The sequence below is a fragment of the Rhincodon typus genome, unplaced genomic scaffold (genome assembly GCF_021869965.1).
Source record: "Rhincodon typus isolate 14 unplaced genomic scaffold, sRhiTyp1.1 hic_rhity00000981, whole genome shotgun sequence".
NCBI classification, from domain to species: Eukaryota; Metazoa; Chordata; class Chondrichthyes; order Orectolobiformes; family Rhincodontidae; genus Rhincodon; species Rhincodon typus.
In genome coordinates this window covers 23,619-36,508 of record NW_025966619.1, presented here as the reverse complement: position 1 = coordinate 36,508, position 12,890 = coordinate 23,619, and the positions used below count along the sequence as shown (strand labels likewise).

The 12,890-nt window shown below is 39.8% G+C and overlaps 1 protein-coding gene across 4 annotated transcripts in view; it reads left to right on the top strand.

Moving 5' to 3' along the window:
- The first annotated feature begins 2,649 nt into the window (after positions 1 to 2,649).
- Positions 2,650 to 12,890, top strand: part of LOC125481135 (AP-1 complex subunit gamma-1-like) — a 32,929-nt gene continuing 22,688 nt past the window's right edge. For all 4 annotated transcript variants that reach the window (XM_048592292.1, XM_048592294.1, XM_048592293.1 and 1 more), the window contains exons 1-2: positions 2,650 to 2,748; positions 11,298 to 11,425. In XM_048592292.1, coding sequence (XP_048448249.1) covers positions 2,689 to 2,748; positions 11,298 to 11,425 — 188 coding nt within the window. In that variant the 5' untranslated portion in view covers positions 2,650 to 2,688. The remainder of the gene's footprint in view (positions 2,749 to 11,297; positions 11,426 to 12,890) is intronic.

Genomic DNA, 12,890 nt, shown 5'->3' with positions numbered 1-12,890 from the left:
CTGAAGAAAAGCTATTTGGCCCATCTCAACCAATTCTTTTAGCAACTTAATTTCGCCCTTTGAAGAACCTATTTGGAATCTAAACCATCAGTCTTTGCCTTTGCTACCTTGTCTGGATAGGTGTTGGGATTAAGGCAAAATAATCTATTTCCAACTCATTGGCACTCCTTTTTTTCCAGTTGTGCCGTCTGGCCTCGATACTTTTATATAACATTTAATATACTTGCATAATCTCCTGCATTCCCATTGCCTACATCTGACTACTTAGTTTTGTTTAAACTGCTGAATCATTTCTCAACACATTCCACTTTAGTTTTACTTTTAATTTTTTATTTTTGTTTTTTTGTTTCTGTACCTTTTCTAATGTATTATCTTTTTATTTAGAAATTGTTGACTAGAGGTGAAGTTATAAAGGCAGTATTCCTCATTGTGGCCTGATCAATCGTTGTAATGTCTGTCATTTTGTATTCACTTCTAGCTACATATCGTGGTTCTCAATTCACTTTAATTACTTGCCACCTTTGTATGCATTGTTAGAAGTTAAGCTCTTCAGACACTTTTTTTACATAGTTAAGCCCAGTTTTCATTGGTCATAATTTCGAAGTATTTAAATGTGTAGTTATGTTTTACTGATTTTTCCTGTTTTTGATGCTGGCTCTGTTTTTAGTAGTCAGCACATTTGACCACACTACAGGTGGGTTTTTGTATAGAGTATATTGTACAGATTAGACATACGGGCGTCTGTGAGATGACTCAATGCTATCCAGTTCGACAATACGTTTTCTAATGTCTAGATCTTATTCTTTCTGTTTTGAGTTTCGTTTCTACATGTAGGTGCTTGGCCAAGCTGTCTGGAAATCTAGAGCAATATGCCACTTTATCTTTAGCCAGAAAAATCACCAATGACCTTGTCAGAGCCTTCCTCTTCTAAAGCCATAATTATCTGTGCCATAATATATTATCTTAGGCTGTGTTTAATAAAGAAGACGTGAATTGCAGCTATTCCATCCTTTGGACATTACCAACATGTTGCTGTATAAATAGACTTTGTTGCTGTCAAATAGACAAATGGCAACCAGTTGGCGCTCAGTAAATTTTATAAATGACCAGTGAATATTTTGGTGGCCTGGTGCTACCCTGTTCCTTGAATAATGCAATGTGATTGTTGCATCTGTTTGAACAAGACTTTGGTTAAATAGCTGGCTCCAAAAAAACAAACCTTCGTAATGTTTCCTCAGTAATCTCATTCTGGATCATAGGCTTAGGAATCTACAGTGGAATTTGTATCTATAATGTTATGACTGAATTTAGAATATTTCAAATTAGTAAACAGGAATTTAGGATTTTTCCATTGAAAATTCATGCTGATTGTAGGGGATGTTTGCACTACAGTACCAATAGCTTCTATTCAAAACAAAATGCATTTAGTTTGTGATATTACAAGGGTTAGAGCTTTCATCCTTTTCATTGTGATGGTCACAGTTTGGTGCCTCCATATGCAACCAATGGGTTAGGGTTGATAAATGAAGTGGTCAACTCCATGTGCAGCTGCATTATTTTCAAAAAATGCCCAATAACTCAAATTAAAGAAAGTGGAAAATCCTGGTGAGGGTTTGGTGTTGACAAATGTAACATGTTACAGTTGATCAATAGGGCTTGAAAACAAGTAGCTGTGAATGAGATTTAACACAGCTTTATTTGGACAGTTGCTTTTTCAGCATTTTCCCCAAAAATGAAGTAGTAAATTTAGCTGAGCTATTTTTCATGATACTCTTCAGGAAATCTGGAATACAATCAAAATTCTAGCAATACTCAGCATTTGATTGCACCAATGGAGGGAGAAACAGTTCATATTTCGGCTTGGTGACCTTTGGTCAGAACTGAATGTGCTTAGAGATGCACCTGACTTTAAGCAAGTGAAAACGTTCAGGAAGAGAAGGAAAATAAAGATCTGTGATGAGATGGAGGGCAGGGGAGGTTAACTGACAAAAGATGAAAGTGAAAAGAATAAAGACATAGTAATAAGAGAATTGGAGATGTGGAATGAGGCAGTGTGGCATTTCAAAAATGAGATGAAAATTTTAAAATAGCTGCACTACTTAGTTCGCAATTTTAGGTCTGAGCACGATGGTGGATCAATGGGATTTGGTAGAGTTAAGACAGAGTTTTGGATTATCTCCAGGTTTATAGAAGACCAAACTTCAGAGGTTGGCCAGAAGTGGGTTAGGATAGACAAGTTGAGATCTTGGAGGTGCAATTCAATATTTTCAACAGCAGTTGAGGCTAGACTGCTATTGAGTCAGATCTTACAGGGGTGAAAATAGGCAGTGTTAAGAAATAACTTCATTTTGTGATTGCAGATTCACCTTTGGTTTGAAATTGATACCAGGGTGTGAGCAGCCTTATTCAGCCTCACAGTTGCCGGGGCAATAAATGAGGTAGTTGGCTAAGAACCTGAGTTTGTAATATAGACCAAAGACAGTAATTTTGTTCTGACCAATACTTGGAGGAAATTTACTCTTATCCAGTACAGTACTAAGCTATGGTTTTAGACTTCAGTAGCATGCCAGATTTATAAATGAACACTTTTTTTTAGTGAAAATTAATTGTTTGTTTATAAAGCTATTTAAGACTGACTGACTGGTCCTCTTTCAACAGCAACCTCTAGTGCAGGTGGGTGCTTGGTGTATGGGAGAGTACGGTGACCTTTTAGTTTCTGGACAATGTGAAGAAGAGGAACCCATTCAGGTAATGTTTCTTTTCCAAAAAAACTATTAAATTCTGTATAAGCCATTAAATACAGGAAGTGTGTACAGTTCAGTGCATTAAATCAGCATAAGCATTCCTTGACAAAAAATGTGGCTTGTTGCATAGCAACTACAGAAGCTGATTAGGAATTGAGGCAGAACTGCAGTTTTTGAAGTCATCTTGCAAATTGAATTTACTGGCATGTGTTTCAAAATTGAATTGCATACTATATAGTCCTGTACAGAAACATTGCTATTGTTCTAGCATTCTTCAGTTTTCGTGCATTTTATTGATGTACTGAATATAATGCATCATCACACAGGGATATGGATGGGCAGAGAGCAATACATTGGAGGCCTAATGAGCTTTGTCAAAGTATTGTGATGTAAATATATTGAGTTTGAAATCTGTTGCTGAAAGTGTTAACTGAGAAAAGTCACACTAGAATACCATTGCCCACTTGAGCAGTCAATTGCAAAGTGTGAATTTTAAAAAAAATGTCCTTTTTGAGCAGATCAGTCATCTGAATACTCCAGGTGAAAAACTATAAATCAAATATCTTTAAATTGTTTGTTTGTTTATTTCAGTACAGTATTGAGAAGGTACATAGATTTGAGACTTTTTTTGCTGCTTGAGTAATGTATTTTGCGGCCAGTGTTGAATAGTGAACCACTGGAATGTTTTAAACGTGCTCTGACAGAAATTAACTTTCAGAAACTACTTTGTTTGACCAGTTTTATGAAGTAAACTTACTCAAATAGCAGTGATTGACTATGTCCCCTTTCCTGTTTCTGCACTGGCACGTGTTCCTTTACTGCCACGGCTTGCATTCACTGTTTATTTAACTGTCAGGAAACAAGCAGTCTATTTTTGATAAGTAAAAGTAAGTGCTTTTTGTATCAAAGCTTTGTTTGTCAGGACATTGTTTCATTTAAGTGTTTTTTGTAGAGTCATTTTGCAGTTTTAAAAAACCACTCTGGAGGTGCTTCTGGTATTCTTCGGGAAAATGACAGTGATAAAGATGCATTACTCTACAAAAATCTAAGCAATTACTTTTGTCACATATGTATCCAGTATAAACTTGTGTAAGCATTTGTTTTAGGTTGTGCGGGTTAGAATACATCTTAGAATAAGTATTTCATTTCCAAAAAAGACAATAGGTGAGCAGCAGATGTACACCTGAATCAGGATTTCAAGACGCTGAGCTAGAAATTGAAATGCATACAAGTTACAGGACATTCAGCACAACCAGTCTGTGCTGGTGTTTATCCCTCATAAGCAAACAGTTCCAGTAAGATTGCCATATTTCTGCATCCAGCTATCAAATTTTGAATGTTAGATTTTCGTATAACTCCGTTATAGAGTCGTAAGGTAATACAGCATGGAAACAGGCCCTTTGGCCCAAACTAGTCCATGCTGACCATGGTGTCCACATTTGGTCCATATCCCTCTAAACCCTTCCCGTCTATGTACCTATCCAAATGTTTTTTCAATGTTGCTATTGTACTTGTCTCAGTCACTTTTTCTGGCAGCCCGTTCCATATATGCATCACTCTCTGCGTGAAGAAGTTGCCCCTCATGTCCTCCTCAAATCTTTGCCCCCTCAGCTTAAACTTATGCCCACTACTTTTTAATTCCCCATCCTTGGGAAAAGACTATATGCATTCATCCTAGCCAAGCCTCTTATGATTTTGTACTCTTTCAATAATGTGTCACCCCTCATTCTCCTACATTCCAAGGAATAAAGTCATATGCTGGCCAACCTCTCCCTATAACTCAGGCCTACTATTCCTAGCAACATCCTCATAAATCATCTTTGCACACTTTCCAGTTTAACTGTCTTTCCTGTAACAGGGTGACCAAAACTGTACATAATGGCCTCACCAACGACTTATACAACTGTAACGTAACGTCCCAGCTCCTACATGGTGCCTCAACTGATTGAAGGCCAGCATGCTAAATGCCTTCTTCACCACCCTGTCTAACTGTGATGCTACTTTCAACAAACTATGTACTTGTAGTCCTAGGTCCCTCTGTTCCACAACACTCCTCAGGACCTTAGCATTTACTGTGTAAGGCGTACCTTGGTTTGACTTTCCAAAGTACAACACCTGACTTGAATTGCATTTGCCAATCCTCAGCCCACTTCCCCATCTGATCAAGATCCCTCTAAAATTTTTGATAACCGTCCTCACTTTCAACGATACCTCCTAATTTTGTATCATCCGCAAGCTTGCTAATCATACCTTGTACATTCACATCCAGATCATTTATGTAAATAACAAATAACAAAAGGTCCCAGCACCGGCCCCTGTGGCAGACCACTAATCACAGGCCTCCAGTCCGATAAGCAACCTTCAGCCATCACCCTCTGCTTCCAACCATCGAGCCAATTTTGAATTCAATTAGCTAGTTATCCCTGGATCCCATGCGACCTCATGTCCATGACTCGCCTGCTGTGTGGGATCCTGTCGAAGGCCTTACTCAAGTCCATATAGACAATGTCCTCTGCCCTACCCTGATGTATCCTCTTGGTTACCTTTTCAAAAAGCTCTAAAGGATTTGTCAGATATGACTTCCTGCGCACAAATCCATGCTGACAATCCCAGATCAGACCTTGACTGTCCAAATGTTGGTTGATCCTGTCCCTCAGTATCCTCTCCAATAACTTGCCTATTGCTGATGTCAGGCTAACTGGCCTGTAGTTCCCTGGCTTCTCTTTGATACCTTTCTTAAAACCATGGAACAACATTAGCCACCCTCCAGACCTCCAGTGGCTAATGATGAAGCAAAAAACTCTGCAAGGCCCCCTGCAATTTCTTACCTACCCTCCCACAAAACCCGAGGATGCACTTGATCAGGCCCAGAGGATTTATTCACCTTAATGTGCTTTAAGGCTGCAAACACCACCTCTGGTAATATGTATGCAGTCCAAAACATCCCCACTTGTATCCCTTATTTCCTCAGCATCCATGATTCTCTCCTCAGTGTTCACTGAGGAGAAATATTGATTAAAAATCTTCCCTATGTCCTGTGGCTCCACAGATAGACAGCCATGCTGATCTTTAAGGGGATCTATTCTCTTCCTCGCCACCCTCTTGCTCTTAATACAGCTATAGAACCTCTTGGGATTATCTTTGTCCTTATCTGCCAGAGATCTATCTCATGCCCTCTTTTGCTTTTCAGATTGCCCTCTTAAGTGTGGTCCTACACTTTTTTTTTTTTTTAAATGTTCATCTAGGAATTCACTTGAGCCTGATAGCTGAAACCAAATGTATGCTGCTTTCTTTTTCCTGATCAGAGCCTTCATATCCCTCATCAGCCAGGGATGCGTAAACCTGCTGCATTTTCCCTTCACCCTAAACAGGACATACTGTCCCTGGACTCCTGATATCGCACTTCTGAAAGACTCCGGTTTGTCAGTTGTTCCTTTTTCTTGAAACAAACTCACCCACTCTACCTCGGCTAGATCCTGCCTAATGGTCTAAAAATTGGTCCTGCTCCAGCTCAGCACCTTAACCTGTGGACCTGCTCTATAATCTTCGATAACTATGTTAAAACTAAGAGAGTTATGGTCACTGGGCCTAAAGTGCTCTCCAACTGACTCTTCAGTCACTTACCTGACCTAGTTTCCTAAACGGAGGTCCAGTGTTGCACCCTCCCAAGTAGAGCCCTCTGTATATTGATTTAGGAAACTTTGTTGGACAAACTTAACAAATTCCACCCCATCTGGGCCTTTTACACTCTGGGTGACCCAGTCAATGCAGAGGAAATTAAAATCTCCAACCAATATTGCTCTATTATTGCTACAGGTATCTGCAATTTCTCTACACATCTGCTCCTCTCTTATCCGCTGGTTATTTGGTGGTCTATAATGCACTTTCTGCAGAGTGACCATTCCCTTAAGAATATCCTGCCTAAGCACTGTTATGATGTCCTCCCTTATCAAAAGGGCAACTCCCCTCTCCTCGCTTACTAGTACATGTGTCATGCCTGTAGCTTCTGTTTCCCGGAACAGTGACGCTGCTAGTCCTGCCCTTCTCTCAGCCATGTTTCTGTTATGGCTATAATATCCCAGTCCTCAGAGCCAATCCATGCTCTGAGCTCATGTGCCTTACCAGCCAGGCCTCGTGTGTTGAAATAAATGCGCTTTAAACCAGAAGTCTTTTCCCTCCCATTACTGTGCCCCGGCTATCCTAAATCGTAAACTTGCTCTCGATGGCTAATATATTTTCCCCTGACTTCTTGATGGCCCCTCTCTCTTATTTAGAGTCCCACCACCCTGCCAAACTAGTTTAAACCTGCCCAACTAACACTGGCAAAACACCCCGCAAGGATATTGGACCCCCTCTGGTTCAAGTGCAACCCGTCCCTCTTGTGCAGTCACCCTTACCCAAGAAGAGATTCCAATGATCCAAGAACTGAAAACCTTGCCCCCTACACCAGCTCCTTAGCCACGCTGTTTCTATCCTCACTGGTGCATGGCATTGGGAGTGACCTGGAGATCACTACTCTTGAGGTCCTGCTTTCTAACTTGTTACCTAAATCCGTATACTCATTCCACAGGACCCCATCCCTTTGTCTACCTATGCCACTTGTACTGATGTGCACAATGACCTCTGGCTGTTCACACTCCCCTCTTCAGAATGTTCTGCAACCGCTCAGACATCCTTGACCCTGGCACCCGGGAGGCAACACACCATCCTGGTGTTCCTTCTGCATCCACAGAACCTCCTGTCTGTCCTCCTCAAAACTGTTTCTCCTATCAGTATCAATCCTATATTGCGCCCTCTCCCTCTGAGCCTCCGAGCTGGCCACAGTGCCACTGACCTGATTGCTGCTTCTGCTAGCTCTTAAAAGGTCATCCCCTCTCCCAACAGAATCCAAAGCAGTATACCTCCCATTGAGGGGAATAGCCACAGGGAAACCCTGTACTATCTTTCTTCTCTCCTTACCTCTTCTGGTCACCCAGCTACCTGCAGCCTGTACCTTTGGAGTGACCACTTCATTATAGCTCTTATCAATGATATTCTCTTCACCCCAGATGATCCTAAGTGCATCCAATTCCAGTTCCCTAACACGGTCTGTCAGGAGTTGCAGCAGAGTGCACTTCTCACAGATGTAGCCACCAGGAACACTGGCAGTCTCCCTGATCTCCCACATTCTGCAAAAGGAGCATGCCACTGCCCTAAGTGTCATCCCCACTACCTTCAATCTGGACAGGAAGAAATTAGAGTTAAAGAGCCCTTATCTATACCCCTGCTCAGACGCCTCGCGCGGAAACCCCTCGAGCAAAGGCTTCAGCACTTCCACTGTATCGCTGGCCCACTGTCTTAATGGCTGCTCCCTGTACACCTTTACCTTGCCAGTCATCATCTTCAAGAGTCTTCTTTATTTAGTGTTTCCCACTCTTCCCTCCTCCGACCAATGTAGTGTTTCAGGTTTAACCACAACTTGACACCAGGTCCTCTCTGACCTGCTGTACAGTTGTGATGACTGTGGCGATGTCTCCAAGAATTCTGCTATGATGACAGTCAACCACCCTCTGATTCGCTGCCCTTCTTTGCCATCTCACAGAGGGTGTCCTGTGGAGGTCTGCAGTACAGTCATGACAACTGTGGCAATGTCTCCCAGAATTCCGCTGATTTGCTCAGTTGCTAATCCTGAAAGTGAATTCTATATATTCTTTTTTGTGAAACTGTTTCTTTTTGTTTTAATTTCTTGTTCCCATCGAATCTTAATACATAGATTAGGGCTAATTGAATTTGGAACAATATTTTAACATGGATTGATAATTGCTTAAATTGGCAAGAAACTGATTCGCAGGGTGTGTATGATTCCAAGTCATAAACATTAGTGCTTGGACCTCTGTTATCAATGACTTAAGGAGACTAAGTGTAATATACTAAGTTTGCTGAAGAAACTAGCTGGGAAAATGAGCTGAGGAGAGTAAAGAGTAAAAAATTATGTAGACCTGTTAAGTGACCAAGATCCACCTAGGAAAGGAGAATAGAAAACCAGATTTTGTTTTTAATTGAGAAATAATTAAACATCAGTAATAGTCACAGGGATTAGGTATCCTTGCGTATGAATTGCGGAAGATTAACAGCAGGCAATTTGGAATGCAAATGATACATTGATTAGAGTACAAGAATACCGATGCCTTATTAGAAAGGTACAGGATTTTGGTGAAAACACACCTGGATTACTGTCTTCAGTTTTGACTTGAAGGATATACTTGCCTTGTAGAAGATTGCATTTGAAGTTTCACCAGATGGATTCCTTGAATGAGAAAGTTGTCTGATTTCAGTCAAATAAAAAAACAATGTAATTCAAATGTATTAAGCTCTGAGAAAGTAGCGGCTGAAAGGCTGTTATCCTTAGTTGAAGTGTATGGAGACAGGAGTAATAGCTTTGGAATAAATCATTGTTTTATTTGGAGTAAGAAGTACTTTCTTTACTTTGGAGAGTTGAAAGTCTGTGGAATCTACCACAGCAGACACTGGATGCTCAGTTGATGAGCATATTTAAGACTGAGATTAGAATCAGAGTCATAGAGATATACAGCACGGAATCAGACCCTTGGGTCCAACTCGTCCATGCCGACCAGATATCCTAAATACGTCTAGTCCCATTTGCTAGCATTTGGCCCATATCCCTGTAAAGCCTTCCAATTCATATACCCTTCCAGGTGCCTTTTAAATGTGACAATAAGGTTACATTTTATTATTAAATCTTTGGATACAAAGAGACTCCAGTTATGGGCATATGATTGGAATGTTGATGTATAGCTCAAACATGATCTTATTGAATGTTGCAGCAGGATTGCCATGATTACCTTATGGTCTTTCCTTGTTCCAATTAAGTTCTTGCATTCTATCTATTACGCCACATTCTTGACCTTCATGGTCAAGTATATTTTTTGCTATTTCATCCAGTGTACATATAACCTCTGCATGTTGATATTGCAAATTAACAAATCTTGACATGTACAACTTAGTAACAGCCTTTGTTAGAAGTTCAGTGAGATAAAAAGCCTGGCCAACTGTTGTTTCCATGCTGTTTAATAATTGTTCCAAAATAAATTGTCATTCTCCTACTGATTAGGAACCAGTATGCTCAAAGGTAAGAAATATTTAAATTGTAATGTAGTGAACTTTTTAGCACAGCTTTTGCTGATCGTTTCTTTCCTGCATATTTTCCCCACCCCATTTAAAAGAATGATAACTGATTTATTTTAAAGCGAATTAAGTTTGAGGAAATGTGATCTATACTCAAATTGCCAATTTAATCTTGTGTTAAAATAATTAGGTATGTGAAGTAATTTATATCAACGATTTTTAACTGGAACATCACAGTGGTTCAGGTTAAAAAAAAAAAAATCTAGGACTAATATGATTGAAGGGTGTTAAGATTATTCTGGAGTGAAAATCTTAAACTGGCTATTCTAATGCTTCCTGATCAGCCCCTTGTCTTGTATTCATAGGAAAATTATCTGTATTGTACTATTGTATATTAAGTCCTGCTCATCAAACTTTCATGATGAATTTGTATGCTTTAACTTTTTAAAATTTAATTCTCCTGTTGAAACGCCTCCATGATTCCATCATACCTCTTGCTTGTGACCTATAGCTACCCCACTCATATTACCTTCGTAGTCTTTATCGTCTTGTGCAGTCCTCTTTTGGATTATATTCATTGCCTTTACCCTAGTGTTTCTCTCTGGTATTCTCTCCCTGAATTTCTTCCTCTCCTCTCTCTTGATCCTCCTTTAAAACCCACATTTTGGCCAAACGTTTTGATATTCTTCTAATAGTTCTGTCTTTCAAGTTGGTGTTTTTGTTTTAAAAATTGCTGTTTTGTGGACTTCTGCCTTTTAAAGGTGATGTATATAAATGCATGGCAATCTTTTCTACCACTTAGTGGTTTTCCTTTTTGATTTACCTATCGTCATCTATAAAATCTGCATCAGAACCCAATTCCTATTCATAAAACATACTTCAGATTTTTTGCTTTATAACCTCTACCTTAAAAATGGAAAAAAAGATATGCTTTACTTTGGAAATGTTTTCTTTGATTATTCTTGTGAACTTGTCTTGCTAATTTAAAAATACCTTAATTTAAATGTGGTTGCTGTTCATGTGTTCCAATTTTAGGGGTGATGGGATAGCAGGTATGTAATTTGACACACAGGAATTAAACTTAGAATTTAGCAAAAGAGTTCACATTGACCAAAATACAGACAGCATATGTATAGAAAATGAGACTGTTGGAATACCTCTAATCTGACTTCTGGGCGCTAAACCAGCTAGAAATTGCATGTATTGTGGTAGGCAGAAATTGGAACTCTTATTCTGTAGATCAGGTATTAATTTGATAGTTCTTTAAGCTAATTTTTGTTGAGCTGAAATTTTCATGTTTTTAGGTGACAGTGTAGAATTGGCACTTGCAATGTACTGTTCAAGCTTGGCATTGTTGATAGTGCGTACAGAGTTTATGTTCAAAGTAGTTCAAAGTGATCCACTGATCATTACTTTTTACCCCAAAAGGTGACAGAAGATGAAGTTATAGATGTTTTAGAAACTGTACTACAGTCAAACTTATCGACATCTGTAACAAGAGGATATGCTCTCACTGCAATTATGAAGCTAAGCACAAGGTTTACCATAAATGTAAAGTAAGTACTTTTTTGATTTGGAAGCCATCATGTTATCTTGTTAGAAAACTGATGTTAATGTAGTTTAACATGATCGTATCTTTGTGGTAATGTTACTGGATCAGTAACCAGGAGGCCCTTTGTTCATGGGATCTGAGCAGTTTTGGCTAGGGCAGCATTTATTGCCCAGCCTAATTGCCTCTGAGAACGTTAGTTGCCTTTTGGAGCCACCGAAGTCTTTGTGTAGGTATACCTGACCAGAAATACTTTCCGCAATATCCTTCTGATCTGATGATGTAACTCCAGTATTCGTATAGCTGACCCAGATCGTTTTCTGGTCAACTGGGAAAGGAATTTCATGATTTTTGACACCGTGACAATGAAAGAGCGCCAATGTGTTTCCAAGTCAGGGTAGTGTGCCCCTTGAAGAGGAATGTGGAAGTGGTGCATCTGCTACCCTTGCAGTTTTAGGCCTTAAATTTTCCAGGTTTCGGAAGATGTAGATGCACGTTGTGCTGCTGCTGATCAGTGTCAGTGGTGAAGAAATGAATGTTGAAGGTAGTGGATGGCTAATCAAATGGACCATTTTGTCCTGGCTGGGGGTATCAAATCTGAGTGGATCTGCACCCATCTAAACAACTGGAAAGTATTCCATTGCAGTCTTGACTTGTGTCTTGCAGATGGACAGGCATCAGGGAGATGGGAATTACTTGCTAAAGACTTCCCAGTTTCTGACCTGTACTCGTAGCCCCAGTATTTATGTGGTTCACCCAGATCAGTTTCTGGTCGATAGTAACCCCCAGGATGTTGATAGAGGAATTCAGTGATGGTAATGCATTGAGTGTCAAGGGGAGGTGGTTTGAGTATTTATTGGAGATAATCATTGCCCTTCACTTGTGTGTCACAAATATTACTTGTCACTTGATCAGCCCAGACCTGGTCACCGTTTGACTCATTCTGTATGTGCACCCTGGCCGCTTTAGTTATCTGAAGTGTCACAAATGGTGCTGAATATTGATCATTGCACAATGAATAACCTCACTTTCTTTCCTCTGAAGGAAAGATCTTTGAAACAGCTGAAGGTAGTTGTGTCTCAGTGGATACCCTGAGGAACTTGGGGTTCTTGTGGCTCAGTGGTAACATCCCTACCCCTGAGCCAGGGGACCTGAGTTGAAGTCCCACTTGCTTCATCCCTCTACAGGTTGATTTAGAAAATATTTTACCGTGAGGATCTCCTACAGTGGTATCCATAAGACCTGGCAAAACTGACACTCCTTTCTACAAAAAGCTTTTAAAAAAAAAAAAAAAAAAAAAAAAAAAATCCAGTCTTAACTTTGGGCCCTTTATCCCAGTTATTTATGTAAGTTGTTAAAAAAAAAAATTGAGGTTTGCAGCACTGATCACAGTATACCACTTGTTACATCTTGCCAGCTAGAAAAGCACCCGTTTATGCTTCAGAGATAGTAGGAACTGCAGATGCTGGAGA